Genomic DNA, 16,535 nt, shown 5'->3' with positions numbered 1-16,535 from the left:
TGTCTGTGTGTGTGTGTGTGTGTGTGTGTGTGTGTGTGTGTGTGTGTGTGTGTGTGTGTGTGTGTGTGTGTGTGTGTGTGTGTGTGTGTGTGTGTGTGTGTGTGTGTGTGTGTGTGTGTGTGTGTGTGTGTGTGTGTGTGTGTGTATCGAGACCACGGAGCATACCATCTCATCCACATAAGCCCATGTGGCACCCACAAACACACACACACATACATACACACTCCCCCATTGCCATTGAGACGGGATTAGGGCACCCTTGTGTCGCCCTTTGAGGTGAGAAAAGATAGGAATCTGTGTGTGTGTGTGTGTGTGTGTGTGTGTGTGTGTGTGTGTGTGTGTGTGTGTGTGTGTGTGTGTGTGTGTGTGTGTGTGTGTGTGTGTGTGTGTGTGTGTGTGTGTGTGTGTGTGTGTCAGTATGGGTGTCATGGATGTATGATTGAAGACGTTATTAACCCTGCAATCCCCTGTAGTTCTGCAGCTGAACTTCTAGAGACTGTTTGAATGTGTGCGTGCGTGCGTGCGTGCGTGCGTGCGTGTATGTATGATTCCACTTTCAGGACATGAGATAAGTGACAAAAACGTGGTGGAAGACACAGATTGTGTTCCCCATGAATTGTCTAAGTGCGTCTCTGAGTCAGGGTGTGTATGCATGTTTTTGTGTGTGTGCATGTTTTTGTGTGTGCAGCTCTGCAGGGGGTCACAGATTGGCCCAGAGAAGACACCATCTGATGCCTCCGGGCAGTACAGTCCTACAGTGTGCATGTGTGGCCCCACACAGTGTGTGTGGGCGACTGGGGTATTGGTCCTGTATGGTACAATGGTGATAAGGACAACAGGCAGGAGACCTGGTCGTCAAGGGGTGCTTGTGCGTGTGTGTGTGCGTGTGTGCGTGTGTGTGTGTGTGTGTGTGTGTGTGTGTGTGTGTGTGTGTGTGTGTGTGTGTGTGTGTGTGTGTGTGTGTGTGTGTGTGTGTGTGTGTGTGTGTGTGTGTGTGTGTGTGTGTGTGTGTGTGTGTGTGTGTTTTTACGACGCCCACCTTCATCTGGCCTTTCACCATGGGTGCTGTGATGTCACTCACGCCTTCTTAAAATAGTAACAGATCCAAAGAGACAAACACAAATATAATCCTCAAGTGAAGATGAAAGGTCGTGGGCAGTCTCTTGTACATTTTCTATAAATACACACTCCAATATATTCATATACAATCTCAGCTCATTCAGTGTTAAGTTCTCAGTAGCTTTAATAGTAGGATAAACAACTAGTTAAAGACTGAAAAAGAAAAAGGAGTCAGTAAGCATGTTTGTCAAGAAATGTAGCAATGAGTGTGAATTGGAGCCCACACCAATTAATCAGAAAATGAGGGACCAAGAGGGCTGAAGGGGGACGTCGAGGGAGGAGTGGGAAAAGTGAGAGATGGCTTAGTGGCTGCACTGGGGGAGGGCAGATAACGAGGGCAGAGGGAGGGATAGCTATAGGAGGGGTAGATCGTCCACAGACCCAGTGGGGAGGACAGGCAATTACCAGTTGGGGCAGATATGGTCCTGGGTTTGCTGTGAGAGTTTGAACATCCAGTAAGGAGCATGAAATATAAACAATTTCTTCACCTTTGTGCTGGCGAAGCTTTAAATTGGATTATATGATCACAATTGGTTGCCGGGTTTTAGTTCCGCTATTTAGACTTTTCGTGATACTTGCAAATAGGTGATGAGAAGGGCAACGGTATTTGAGCCACCTATGAACCTCATTCATATTGTGAAGATTCTATTGATATAGTTGTAAATCTAAATTTGAACTCCTTGTGATCCATGTATCCTTGTGATCGAAGTGCTTGGTCATTATTAGGTTCTCTGGAGGTGATAATGACATTTCTGTTGCTCTCAGAACGGTCTGAATTGGCCTTCAGTGCTCAAAATTATCTCTCACTTTATGCCAAAACTATAATATATAATGTTCAAACTGGTTAAACCTCCTCAGTAAACAAACATAAATGTATCTACTCCATCCAGCTTCTATACCGCTTTATCCAGTTTGGGGTCATGAGGGAAAATTCAGTGGAATCGCCTGACATGTTTCACATTTCACATAAGTTGTATGTTTAGTTTATGTTCATTGGATTCCCTCTGAGAATTCATCTCTGTATTTGATCCGTTTTATTCATAGTTAACGTGGCATTAGGAGCAAAGCCACCACTCCTAGCATTTCTGTGACAGAGCTGTCGTTAATGTTTCCACTTCCTTCTGTGACTTTCCCGTCCAGACGAGTGAAAACGGCTTCGAATGTCTGTCTTGCTGTCTGTTTTGCAAATATTTTTCATGTACATGTGCATATCGGGCCGCGCCTTCGTTCTTTTGTGTACAAAACATCTGTCACAGGTGTTTGTGTCACTTTGCTAAACTGATGACATGGTGCATGGTTTATGTTGCGATACTCCAGCCTTACACATGCGTGTCTGTCTCCTATTTGCAGAGGAGGGCATCAATCACGAGTGCAAGCTGTGTAACCAGATGTTTGATTCACCTGCCAAGCTGCTTTGCCACCTGATAGAGCACAGCTTTGAAGGCATGGGAGGTACCTTCAAGTGTCCCGTCTGCTTCACAGGTGAGAGACAGACACACACACACACACACACACACATGCACACACACTTCAAGGACAGCAGCTTCCATGATTCGTCTTCACTGGTGTTCAGTCTGCATTCAAATTAGGTAGAGAAACAGTCTGCTAGAATTTTAGGGTTGCTGCAAAAGCAAATATGTCTGAAACCAAATGTGAAATGTCTTAAACCTTTTCAATTCACTTGGAGGCCAGAAAGACGATGCTGGATGACCACAGTCTGGCTCCAGTGGCGGTGTAATCATGGCTATCAGGACTCCCATACACTTCTACAGCAACAATTTGGGTTATTACTCATTCAGTAATCTTTATTCTACACCTAATTAACCTAAGTTAGTGTCACAGTGACTGGAGTCTATTTCAGCAGACACTGGGTAACAGGGAAGGTAAACCCACAACACATTTACAGATTTGTTGCTATCACCCCTGAACAAAAACACGGGCTCAATTAACAGTTATGGTGAAATGAGGAAACTGTATTTTTTAGCTTCTAAACCGATAACTTTAAGTAACTTTTTGGCCATCAAATGTTCCTCTTTAGAACTATAGACTGACAAAGTTGATGGACGTAAGCAATGTGCTTTGCAGCATCGAGGTTAGAATAAATCGAACTTTTATTCACTCATTGAAATACAGTAGTTTAGAAAAATAAAAGAGAGCGCTGGAAAGAGGTTCCAAGACTTCAAACGGTAATGTTGATGCAATGTGTAACAACCTAGAATTTCACATATCCCTTAATTCGTTGCCTGAATATAATTTAATTGGTCAGAAATCTTACTGGATTCATCATTAAATGCATCTTTAGGCTAATTTGATGTGCACGGCTGTTTTCAAGTGAAATGCAGCAGTTCTCTGAACTGATTGGGAGGAAAATATCCTTCAGTAGAACAGATGAGGGAAAAGATAATCACGTTACCTGAAGAAAAACCTGCAAATGTCTGAATTTAACACAAGCAAAACCAACCGTTTAACAATGTAATTTGTATTGTCGGCAAGAATTTATTGTTGAACCGGCACAGAAAATACATTTTAAATTGCGTTTGAATACCAAACGTGAAACAAAAGCAACCAACAGCAGACGCACAACAGAACAATAGCCACAAGTCTCATTTTCACTCATTGCCGCAGTGAACAGTTGTGTTTTCAGCCTTGTACGCAACAGTCTGCTCACAGCTTTTCACCATGAAAAATGCAAAGCAAAGTTAATATTGCTGCATGAAATAAAGTGTGCGCTTAAATTTCCCCCCATCAACTCCCCGACCTGTTGGAGCTCAGAAATTGCTCTCTCCGGATTACCTGCATTCATGATATATTCAGTAAATGTGCTGCAGTGGCTGTAGGGATTTTACATTTTGGGCAAACGGTAAATAGTAATATTTATTGTTTTAACATTTTCCAACTGTGGGAGTAATCTTGCAGCGGGGTGCCTCTGCTGAAGAAGTGTTGCCAAAACTCTTGTGTGTGCAAAAGCAAACACGGTGATACGTCCAAACCGGTCAAATGTGAAGTACCTTAAACCTTCGCAATCCACAGAGAGTAAATGCTGGATGACCACATTAGGCCCGTATAGTTTCCAGCACCTATTTTAGCAGAAACTGAAGTCAGCACCTTCAGTTTCCCATTTCCCCTCTCCATCGCTGTCTCTCTATCCCCACATGCTCTCTCTCTTTCTCTCTCTCTGCCACTCCATCACTCTCTCCCTCCCTCAGTTGTTGAGTTTGTCTTGTGTTGTGTGCCCCCCCCCCCCCCCCCAGGTACACAGCAACGCTTTAAACTTTAACTCTATTCCTTGGTGGCTTATGAATTAGTAAGATGGGCACCACTCCTATGGGGAGGCTTAATAATTCAACACATACACACTCTGAGTGAAAACCAAAAGTTTACTGAAACAAAGGGGAGAGCAAGAAAGAAAGAAGGAAAAAAAAAAGTGTATGAGTGTATGAGACAACACTGGAGCGGAAGTTAAAGAAAGGAGAGATAATTTATTGATAAATATCACATGGTCTGCTGAGGATAGCTCTTCCTGTTTTCTCTGCTTACTTTTGCTTCTTCCTCTCTATTTCTTTCTTCATATCCCATGAACTTCCTCCTCTCCACTCAGCACTCGTTCACTTTTGTATGTGTTTGTTTGGTTGTTTCTTTGTTGGCTTATTTCTGCTCCAAACTCTCTTGTCTCATTCGTTACAAATATTAAATGTGATTTCCTGATTTTAATCAGTGAATCAGTTCAGTGAAATCTGTTGTGTTTTAGTGAAAAGCTTAACTGTACTGCAGTTGACCATCTCATACTTTACATAGTGTTTCTGTTCATTCAACCAAAGATCTGTTTGACATTAGAGGTTATATGGGAGATTCTTTTAGAAACACAGTTTTGCCTGAAACCACCTGAAAAGCAGAGGTAACTAAAGTAATCACACTCCTTTCTTAAGCAGGTGTACAGATGCCATAAAAAAAAAAAAAGATTTTGTTAAAAGAAAATCCAACTTATTCACTTAATACAAATTAAATAAGGACAAGGTGGCGGTGTGGGCAATATATTATATTCATCTGCATCACTGACATATTCTTTTTTCTCTTTCTTTCAGTGTTTGTGCAAGCCAACAAGCTCCAGCAGCACATATTTGCCGTGCACGGTCAAGAAGACAAGATCTATGACTGTTCCCAGTGTCCACAGAAGTTCTTTTTTCAGACAGAACTACAGGTAAGACACATCCACCGTGTGTTTGTATGAAAACTGTTTTCTATAACTTAGGGGAAATTCTGTGTTCCTACTGACATTATAAAATGAACACCGGCCCCGTGGATCATCAGTGTATTGGAATTTTTTTCACGCAATACTATGAACTCAGACAAGATAATCAGTCTTTCTTCTGTCTTTCCATCACGTCTTATTTAATAACTCCTCCTTTTCCCCCTAAATTCCTATATTTACTGTTTATCTTTCTTGCTCGCGCCATGTCTCTGTCCCTCCTTTTCCATCTCACCTCATGAGGTCTTTCCAGGGTTCTGGCAAGCGTCATGTCATTAGGGTCCAGACACATTAGGTGTTTTTGTGTGTGTGTGGAGGCGAGGAGTGGATATAAGTCACTCTAGAGTGGGTCCGGGGCCAGCTGTGGCCAGGTCTGTGATGATGTAAACCTTCCTGTCGTCCTCCATCTCTTGCATCCCTTTGGCAGTGTGCTAGAAATCTACAAACATTTTCAGGTCAAACATCAGTCCTGGCAAAGGTGAACATCTTCCAGTCAGTCCAGTTAGTTTTGGTTAAACATGTGGAAGTGACAAGATTACTGGAATTCAATTAAAGCACAAGTACACACACAAAAACTGCTTCTTTTTTTTCTTTTTTTTTTAACCTTCCTTTATAAGTGAAAATACACAATGTGGGGTTTAATTTTTTCCCTAGTGTGTGCCTTCGTTCTGACAATAACTGAGTGACACTGTCAAATACGACAGGTGTGACTCTACAAGTCATGATAAACTGATCTTGTCTCGTACCTCCTACTATGACCCGAGAGTCTACCTCACAGACATCAAAAATAAATGCTGTTTTTAAATCAAATTTGCCATATTTTAACCTCATCCAAGCATTTGAAAAATTTCACAAGTATGCTCATCATGTCTTAAAGTCATATCGTCAACAGGGACAACAGTATATTATGTGCAGACTTACAGAGTGCTACACATTTCTGAATGGATCATTTTTAGTGCAGGCTACTGATAACATGTCAATAACAGTAAGTTCAGCTGATTTGTCCCTGTGGAGTCTTTGGATGTTGTGTATTAAATATTTACTCCTCAGTAACCCGATATAATACTTAACTTGTTCCCTGTTTAAATGTCCAATGTGTAGCTGGTGGACATGAAATGAAAATAAGTGATGCCCCGTCAGTTTGTGCATTGCTACATTTCAAAAACTTTTTTTTTGTACTTTATACCTGAAAATACAGAAAAGTACAAGACATGTAGTAAAATTTGGTGTAGTTAAAAAAAAGAAAGATCACAGTAGCGAATATTTGATTCAAACATGGCGTGCTCCAGCTTTCACATATGAAAATCCCCCCAAATAAATCCACACACAAAGATGCATGCACACAAAGTGGCGATGATATAAGGCCAGAGGTAGTGGGCATATGGCTGGCCAGTCCATTTAACAGCAGGGCGACTGCTGGACCCTGTCGGTTAATGTCCACACACGGGAAGCACTCACAACACACACACACACACACACACACACACACACACACACACACACACACACACACACACACACACACACACACACACACACACACACACACACACACTCTTCTCCGAATACAGTCCGTCCCAAATGACTTCACTCCTGCCATCTGACCAGGTCACAACATTTTCATAAAGTGATGAATTGAAATAATCCGCTGGAGAAATAACTACTTGTGAGGTTTGGATGTTCCAAAAAAAAATAAGAAAAATGGACCAGTCAGTCTTTCATGTTGCCCAGTTTTAATAACCAACTGGTTTTCTTCACCATTTTTTGTCATGATCACAACAAAGTGAGAAATATATCAACTAATTAGTCTTATTTTTCTTTACAGTCTGCCTCACAGTAAGAGTTATTATTTCTGCCTAATATGACACTATATCAAGATTTATGACCAAACTTGGCCAATTTACTATGGAATATTAGTTTATTAATAATTTCATTTGTTTAATTGGGAATTTATTTTGTTTTTTTATCCTCCATTGCTTGTGATTTGCTCAACTCGACTGCACAGCTAATATTCAGTTTAAATCCTCCCTTCTTGACTCAGTTCAGTTAAGATGAGTTTCACTCCCTTATTTTCATTCCCGCTAAGTTGAGATCAGTTTAACTTTTTCCCTCCCTGAGCTCCTTGTACTTCTTCCTCTTTGGCTGCGGCACTGTGCTTATATCCATCTTGTTACTCTTTGGTCCTGGCCCAAGTGTGTGTGTGAGAGAGAATGTGTGTACGTGAGTGTGTGTGAGTGAGAAAACTTGCAGCCTTAGCCTGACCTGCCACAGCTCCATTGCCCCATGGGAGGGCTCTCTAAGTGGGCTAGACAGAAAGGCTGACTGGGGGAGATGGAGAGCTACAACCATGGAGGTTAATGCCACTGCTAGCTGTTATCACGTGTGTGTGTGCGTGTGCATCTGCCAGGAGAGAAAGTGGAATAGGGTAATTTGTGCGTGTGTGAATGTGTGTGTGCATGTTTTAATGAGGTGCGGATGGATGAAGAAGGCTGGTTGGCCAGCTCGAAAAGGCTTTGGCCTCTTTGAACCCCTCCAAGGGGCCATACGATGTCCAGCTCACTCTCTCTGCCTCTCTCTCCTGCTCTCACACACACACACACACACACACACACACACACACACACACACACACACACACACACACACACACACACACACACACACACACACACACACACAGGGGTCACTGCAGCACAGACACACCGCTGCATCATCCTCTCTCCCTTCTGACTGCACTCCTTCAGCCTCTCTTTCCATCTCTGTCTCTCCCTTTGCATACAAAGTTCTCGCTTTCTCTCTGCCACACTCTCAATTGCCCGCTCTCACATCTTCCTATCTGTCTCTTACACATGCATACCAGCTTTCACTTTTTTTTTTCTCTCTTCCTGTCTTCCTCCCTCCCTGCCTCTCTCTCATTCTCCCTCTCTCTCTGACTCCCCCCGTCTGTCCCAGAAGAACCAGCCCCTATGCATATTTTAGCCCCTCTCCTCTCTTCCTCTCTTCTGTGCCTCTCCCCAGTGCCCCATAAATAGTGCAGACGTAAGCTGGTAAATAAGAGATGTTTTGGTGTGTGTCTGCTTGTGTGTATGTGGGTGTGTAAATAAAAAATGCTGTGGCCCTGATCAGTGAGGTCCTTCTGGATCCTTCTCTGCCTTTTACTCCCAGACTTCACAGACGACTTTTCTCATTCTCTCAGTTTTAGTTTCGTCTGTCTTTCCTTCATTCCTTCCTTTGTTTTTCTGTCTGTTTTGCTGCTGGTTTATTAGCAATTAGTGCAATGCTAAAACACTTTTTGTGTTTTGAAAGTGTTGAAAATGTTTGACCATCACTTTAAAAACTCTCGAACATATGTCAGTATGTGTGTTGTTTTTTCTTTTCTTTTTTTGTTTTTATTGGATTACACATTTTGGATTCAATCACGACACAAACACACAGTGTGTGCTGTCGTTTTAAGTCTCTTATAACAGTGTTTCCCTCTCGTGGAAGTGTGTAATGTTTGAAATAGGAACCCCGGCTCTCTCTCGGTCGTTACAATCCCTGACAGCCTTCTTGATCCTCACATTCTTCTTGAGCCTCTAGGGGGTGCTGTACTGCGCCTTGTGCCCTCGGTGCTTCCTCCCATCCCTTGCTTCATCCATCACTCTTGCACTCTTCCCCAATCATCTCCTTTTTTCTGCCTCAGTTGTGCTACACCGTTTCCTTTAGCCCTAGTAAATATATAAACACCGCTCGATGGGTGGATTGCTGGTCAGATGAATAAATGGATGTACATGGGAGATCCTTTTGTTTTTGTGCGCGTGTGTTGTTGTTGTTTTTTTTCCTCAGGAGCTTCCCTCCGTCTCGCTGGTGTTGAATATTTGAGAGGTGCGCATGCACACAAAACCACAAAGATGAGTAGGAATCTGTTCCCTTGTAGACACAATTAAAAGAACCTGCAATGTACACGCATAGTTGTGATGGATGCATGACAAGATGAGGAGATAAATGAATGACAAGGGAGGCGTGTAAAACTCAAGAGGCAGCAAGACAAGCGAAACTGAGAGCGCTTCGTTTTGCTTTTTAAAGTTGGACTGCTGAGGAAACACGGGAGATAATATGTCAGTAGCGTGCTATTAATTTGCATGCAACAAATTCGATCTGCAGTCACCGTGAAGGAAATAGGAAACAAAATCTGTCGCCCAGAAACCAAAAGTAATGAATTAAAATCTCTGTTTGGATGCTTAGCTGGAAGCTGTTCACGAGCTGCTGTTATCAGGGCAGAATATATGTGTGAAACCAGCTGTGTTTAGTAGTCTGTCTGTGAATAATGTTATCTTTGTCTTTGTCTGAATCTAAGAGTCTCACTGTCTCCCTCTAACTGAATTATGGAAAGGTGTGGATGTGGCTGAACTGGTAATAGGGTTTATGTGTGTGTGTGTGTGTGTGTGTGTGTGTGTGTGTGTGTGTGTGTGTGTGTGTGTGTGTGTGTGTGTGTGTGTGTGTGTGTGTGTGTGTGTGTGTGTGTGTGTGTGTGTGTGTGTGTGTGTGTGTGTGTGTGTGTGTGTGTGTTGCCAGCGTCAGGATGTTGTGTCAAGTCATAGCGTGCGCTCTCTGATCCATGCATCCCTCGGCTCTGTGTGTGCGTATAGATGTGTGTGTCTGTGTGTATGAATTTGATCCCGTCGATCCCCGTGGCGTTCCAGGGGAGCGTACTCAGCTGCCCCACCGCTCACTGGGAGACTCTGTGTTATTAGAAAGGGGACCTGGGACACACACACACACACACATTTCTGTACCTCCCCGAATCCCCTGACTTGAAGGGCTTTTTTTCAGCTGGGGGAAAAGTCAGAGAAACAAAGACGAGATTCAAAACAAGAGGTGGAGACAGAAGCGTTACACCACCATTGTAGATAAATAGATTTTTCAGATAATACTGACTAACTGGCTCATTACTCATTTTAACTTCTATGATGATGATTCAGTGACAGTGAACGAATCCAAGCAGCCGACAATAACTGAAGCTGTTAAATCAATGATAGTTGAATGCCAAGACTTTCTGTCTCCTTTTCAAATTGAACAGTCATGCAAAAATACTTTTTAAATTTTTTCATTGGAATTACCAATATAACCCAGACAGGTTTTTACCTTTCTTTTTTGGAATCCCCCCCCCACACACACACACACGCACACGACCTCCCGAGGAAGTATTGCATACAAATTGTGTCCGTGGCTGTTAACACTGCTGGAATTTCTGCAGTCTTTGCTGTTTCACGCTGTGAATGCAAAGCACATCCTGTCCGCGTCGCATCTAGATAGAAGAAAGAGCATCTCAATGTGGGACCGGTTAATCATCTGAAAATGTTTGATTTTGATGTATGCGCACACCTGCGCGTGTTTGCATTTGTGCTTTGAGGAACTTCCAAACCAGAAAACAACAAAAAAGACGGACACAGTGGGACTGAGTGAGGCAGGAGAGAGAACAGAAATGAGTCAAAAGGAGTTACTTGTTGCTTTGATGTAAAGCGGAGGAACAAAATAGATGTACGGAGACGAAGACAGACAGTGACATGAAAAGAAGGGGTGGGGGGGGTAAAACAGATTTAGGGACAGATACAAAAGAAGCTACACCGTCTGAGCCAACACCTGGAGGGTATCTAACAGCTTGGACCATGTTCCTGTCATTTGGTTTGTGTGTGTGTGCATGTGTGACAGGTAAACACAGGTAATGTGTCATAGAACAGGACAGGCTCGGCATGGCGTGGTGTTCTATCAGGCCTGCCAAAATAGACTTTTACTGATGTCGGCACAATGATCGCAAACACGCCGCTTCTTCCTCCACTCGCCTGTTTCTCTCTCACAGTTCATTCTGAGATGAATCGAAATTGGTTTACAACCGAGGCAAAGTTTAGATTTACAATATATTTTCTTTCCCTGTAGCCTTTCTCCTTCCCTGTTTGTGTTTTTCTCTGTTTGAATTTAAGCAAGTTGTTGAAATTTAACATTTTCTACTCATGCTGACTGTTAGAGTGGTGATTGAGGTTTCTTTTTTTTTATTATTCCTCTTTCATTTATACGCGTAGTCCTTTTAAATTTAATCCACGAGAGTGACCTGCTTTGGACAGAAGGCATAAAGCAGGATAAAAGCCAATTAAATACTTAAAAGCAGGAAAAACAGGTTTAATTTTTTCATATTTTGCACTATCTTGATAGTTTAGTACAACAGTGGTTACATTGAAATTATTCCTTTTCTTTTTTTTTTTTAAACTTGCATTTAAGTTAGGCTGCATGATGATGTAGTGTTTGGCACTCTTCCCTCACCGTGGGATGTCTTGACAAGGTCTTTCTGTGTGGAATTTGCATGTTCTGGGTTTTTGTCTTGGTACGTCAGTTTCCTTTGACGTTCCAAAAAACACATTTGAGGCTAAATGGTGTCTATAAATTGACCATAGAGTTGATTTAGTGATGATAAAGCAGTGTAGAAAATGTAAGAATGGATATATGAGTTTAGTTTTGTGCAAATTATCATTACACAGTCCCAACTTAGTAGATCCTAATATCCTTTAAGTCAGTCTTCATCTAAATTTGAATAAATAAAGAGTATTTCTGATTGCTTTTCCTCAATCTTCTGTAAACATATTCGAGATAAAAACAAAACAAAAAAACAGCTAATAAAATTCCTATCACAAGTTAAATCTATACAATCTCTGCACTCACTTTCCTCTCACTTCTCCTCTCTCTGCTCTAATAAATGTCTCCCTCCGGAACAATCAATTTCCATTAGAAAGTACTACCGTTCGTGCATTCATCTAATCATTCTCCCGTTAAATTCACACTCAGCCCAAGTATGTGCGATAGCTCAGACCTTGCTTGTACCTCACTCATCCATTATTCGGACACCTCAGTTCTCTTCCCCCTTTTTCTTTTTGTCTTTTTGCCTTGTTGCCTGTTTATAGTCAGCCATCATTGCAAAACAAAAAAGTGCCCGCCCCCCCCCAGGGACTCCTGGGTAGTGGGTGTGTTGCAGTAATATGACAGTGACACGGAAAGCCAGCACGCTCTGCTGAATTTTGAGCACATGTGCATGTTGGATGGATCATCGGATCATGTCTGTGCATTTATTTGTCTCGCTGTGCGTCCAATTTGCATTTTGTATATTTATTTCTTGTATAACTTTGTTGAGTTCTTGTGTTTTTAATGATGTGAAGTTCAATTTTGTGTGTTTTGTTGGGGTTTCTTTTTTTTATTCATTTTTTTACACTTTACAAATCTTATTTATAATGATGTGACTGAAATGTTCCACGTTGAACTCGGGAATGATCCGTTTTTTGTTGTTTTTTCAGTCGGAGATTAACTCACTTCCTGTTTTGAGTAAAAGCATCCAGTCCTCACCTTTGCTGTGAATCTGTGTCGCACTGTGTGTGTGTGTGTGTGTGTGTGTGTGTGTGTGTGTGTGTGTGTGTGTGTGTGTGTGTGTGTGTGTGTGTGTGTGTGTGTGTGTGTGTGTGTGTGTGTGTGTGTGTGTGTGTGTGTGTGTGTGTGTGTGTGTGTGTGTGTGTGTGTGTGTGTGTGTGTGTGTGTGTGTGTGTGTGTGTGTGTGTGTGTGTGTGTGTGTGTGTGTGTGTGTGTGTGTGTGTGTGTGTGTGTGTGTGTGTGTGTGTGCGTGTGTAGTCGTGTGCGTGTGTAGTCGTGTGCGTGTCCTTCATGCTGCGAGTGTATTTTGGGTAGTGTTTACCGGGCCAAACCTGGCTGGGACAGGCCAGAAGCAACAGGAGAGGGGAAGTCCCTGTGGGAGAAAGACAGGGAGGGTGCACTCCAAACAGGACGTGGCCGGTGGGGTCACCCTGGGTGTAGCGACCGAGGAGGAAAGTGTGGGGTGTCATTGTGACTCTGCAGGACAGAAAACAGGCTAAAGGAAGTTTGTGATAGGTCGATGGAAAGATCAGCGATTGTTATTTTCAATTAAAGTTTAAAAAAAAAAAGGAAATGATTTGAGGAGACAAAATACGTGTCAATGGGATGTTCAGGGCAGGGGGTGCATTTTTAAAAAAAAAAATCTACTCTGAGGGCAACATCCTGTCCTGGACGGGTGGGGCTAAAGACAAGCCAGGGAGCAGAGGAAGAGTGCTAAGACAGCCCATCTGCTAGTCCCAGACACACAATTACACCCCCCGACACACACACACACACACACACACACACACACACACACACACACACACACACACACACACACACACACACACACACACACACACACACACACACACACACACACACACACACGCACACGCTGTTGGAAGGGTGTCAACTCTGAGCTATAAATACACTGAACTCAAAGAAGACCACAAGGCGACTAAGGTGATTTTTCATTTGGTGTTAAAAACAGCAATGGAGATGGGGCACACGCACACTCACACAGCATTTGGATGGCCTCCAATTACACCTCCCTACACACACACACACACACACACACACACACACACACACACACACACACACACACACACACACAGACGGCATTGTTCCAACAGCAGTGCTTCCTCTTCCTGTGTCTATTAGAGACTTGGCACCTGAGCTTCAAGGTGTAGCTGTTACATCATTACAGAACAGCAAAGTGTGCCGTATATGTTTGTGCGAGTAACTCGAAAGCTTTTTTTTTTTTTAAAAACTGTTTTTTTTTTTTTATACGCTTTACTTTCTGGCTGACACAAAGAATGTCATTGTTATGTGTCTATGTGGCGAAGTCTGATTGTTTTTAATCCATCTTCTGCTAATCTGAGGGAGAACAGCTGCATTCACACCAACTCAGGCAATATGACACTGTACTACATGGTAGTGGGGAGTGTATGAATGTCAAAACGTGGCCCTTTTAAAAGAAAAAGACGCACACATACACACACACACACGCAGGAAGAAGTATGGTAGGATTGTGTATGTTTCTGTGACTTCCTGACCTGGTTAACTGTGGCTGTAATCCACATTCACATGGTCTTATTGCCATTGAATCAAAGGAAAGAAGAAAGAAAAACTCCTGATTGTCATTACAGTGGTTTCTTCACTGTTATAAAAGATGCAGAGGCATGTACACACATAGTGAGCGCTCCTCTGTCGAGGTTAGTACAAGCAAGCTGTTGGACAGACATCACAATGTCACATGTATGCCTAAACCTGGATTCACCGCCCGTAAATATGTCATTTCTTCTTCCCATGGGCAGCCGCCACCTTATGTGACTGGCATGATATCAGTTTGCGTTTCCCCAGTTGCTTCACATATGCCAACTGTGGGGTTTTTTTTGGTTTTGTTTCGTTCCCTGTAAACATGAATGGACAATAAACAAACACATTTTAATACTATGATTTGTGATAATAGCACCCACTTCACTCACTTGTTCGTCTTCATTCACTGGTGGGAAATAAAGTGCAAAAACAGTATTGTAATGCGTTAATGGAGTGAATACTTAGCATCAATACATGTCTTCACATGTTTGCATGTTCTACCTGAGCGTGCACAGGTTCCCTCAGCTCCAGCCCACAACAACCTTCAGTTAAATAAAGTTGTATAAAAGATCGGATTGATATAAACATTCACAGACCAAGAAGACATCGACCAGGCTTAGAGTACAGAAACAGTCTAAACAACACTTTTCATTTTCCACTTTAAGTGAATTTCCAATTCTTAAGCTTGTGTGTGTGCGTGTGTGTGTGTGTGTGTGTGTGTGTGTGTGTGTGTGTGTGTGTGTGTGTGTGTGTGTGTGTGTGTGTGTGTGTGTGTGTGTGTGTGTGTGTGTGTGTGTGTGTGTGTGTGTGTGTGTGTGTGTGTGTGTGTGTGTGTGTGTGTGTGTGTGTCACAATCTGTTCAAGTTGAAGCTGACAAGCCATAACAGTGGTCACACACACACACCCACCCACGCACACACTGATCTTCCACCTTTCTCAAACAGCTAGCAGCAGCTGCAGCATCACCCCGACAACAAATGCATATTTTTGTGTGTAATGCAGAAGATAGCAGAGAGAAGCGGGATAAGACAGATTAAATTTTCTCTTATCTCTATCTCCTGGTGTCCACAGTCGTCCCCTTCTCCCTTTCCCCATGAGCCCGTGTGTGTGTTGGGGTGGTGGGGGGGGGGGGCTTGGATGTGTGTGTGTCTATTCCAGTCTACCATTCTGCATTTTCTCTTGGCATCATATGTCTCTACATGCATGTGCTCTTAGCTGCAAGTCTGCAAATCTGTATTTCTGCACGCGCGTGTGTGTGTGTGCGTGTGTGTGTGTGTGTGTGTGTGTGTGTGTGTGTGTGTGTGTGTGTGTGTGTGTGTGTGTGTGTGTGTGTGTGTGTGTGTGTGTGTGTGTGTGTGTGTGTGTGTGTGTGTGTGTGTGTGTGTGTGTGTGTGTGTGTGTGTGTGTGTGTGTGTGTGTGTGTGTGTGTGTGTGTGTGTGTGTGTGTGCGTCAGTGCAGCGTGTGTGTAATGCGACAGGGCCATATTTCCCCTGGGTTCATGGCTCTGCAGGCTTTAGCCTCGCTTTCTCTAAGCAGTTTAGGAAAAACAATGACAGGCCTCCGTATTGACTGGTCTGGTCTGGCCTGGCTTGGAAGACGGGCTGTTCTCACAATCGCACACACACCCTCCGCTACACACACACACACACACACACACACACACACACACACACACACACACAGAACATAGAATCAAGGTGAAACCCAGGCGAGGATTCGTGATGATATCAGTTAAGTTAAAGTCATGAAGAAATAAAGGAAGATCCTGTGAGGGAAATGCAACTCAAGCTGCTCATACAGTTACTGTTTAGAATAAGTACACGGACCGTGGTTCACTTCATCCTTGACTTAAATTGAGAGAATGAGTCGTTCGAAAGAACCATTTTTCTAAATTTAGTAAGTAACCCTCCTTTTCATCTGTTTTGCGTTCAAACTTTTGGATGGCTAATGGGCCGAATCTCTTCAGTCCTACATGACTTTTACCGTGCAACATTTGCAGGTAAAAGCGATTTTACTTAAAGATGTATTGTCCTAAAAAGCACCGCGAGCACTGAATATAAAAGATGCTTTTCCTCCTTTTCCCCTTCTCCTGTCACCCATTTTTCCTGTAGAATATATCAATTACTCTGCTGTAGAGCAGATGTCACACTGTGACACACACACACACCCTTGTGCACATCGATCAATCGCAGT

At 42.9% G+C, this 16,535-nt stretch overlaps 1 protein-coding gene across 4 annotated transcripts in view; it reads left to right on the top strand.

Moving 5' to 3' along the window:
* The window catches only part of znf423 (zinc finger protein 423), a 165,013-nt gene that overhangs the window by 143,248 nt on the left and 5,230 nt on the right, over positions 1-16,535 (top strand). For all 4 annotated transcript variants that reach the window (XM_080475115.1, XM_080475114.1, XM_080475113.1 and 1 more), the window contains 2 exons: positions 2,470-2,601; positions 5,202-5,317. In XM_080475115.1, coding sequence (XP_080331241.1) covers positions 2,470-2,601; positions 5,202-5,317 — 248 coding nt within the window. The remainder of the gene's footprint in view (positions 1-2,469; positions 2,602-5,201; positions 5,318-16,535) is intronic.

The sequence above is a fragment of the Lipophrys pholis genome, assembly GCF_963383615.2.
Source record: "Lipophrys pholis genome assembly, chromosome: 11".
NCBI classification, from domain to species: Eukaryota; Metazoa; Chordata; class Actinopteri; order Blenniiformes; family Blenniidae; genus Lipophrys; species Lipophrys pholis.
This window is presented reverse-complemented; position numbering and strand designations above follow the sequence as displayed.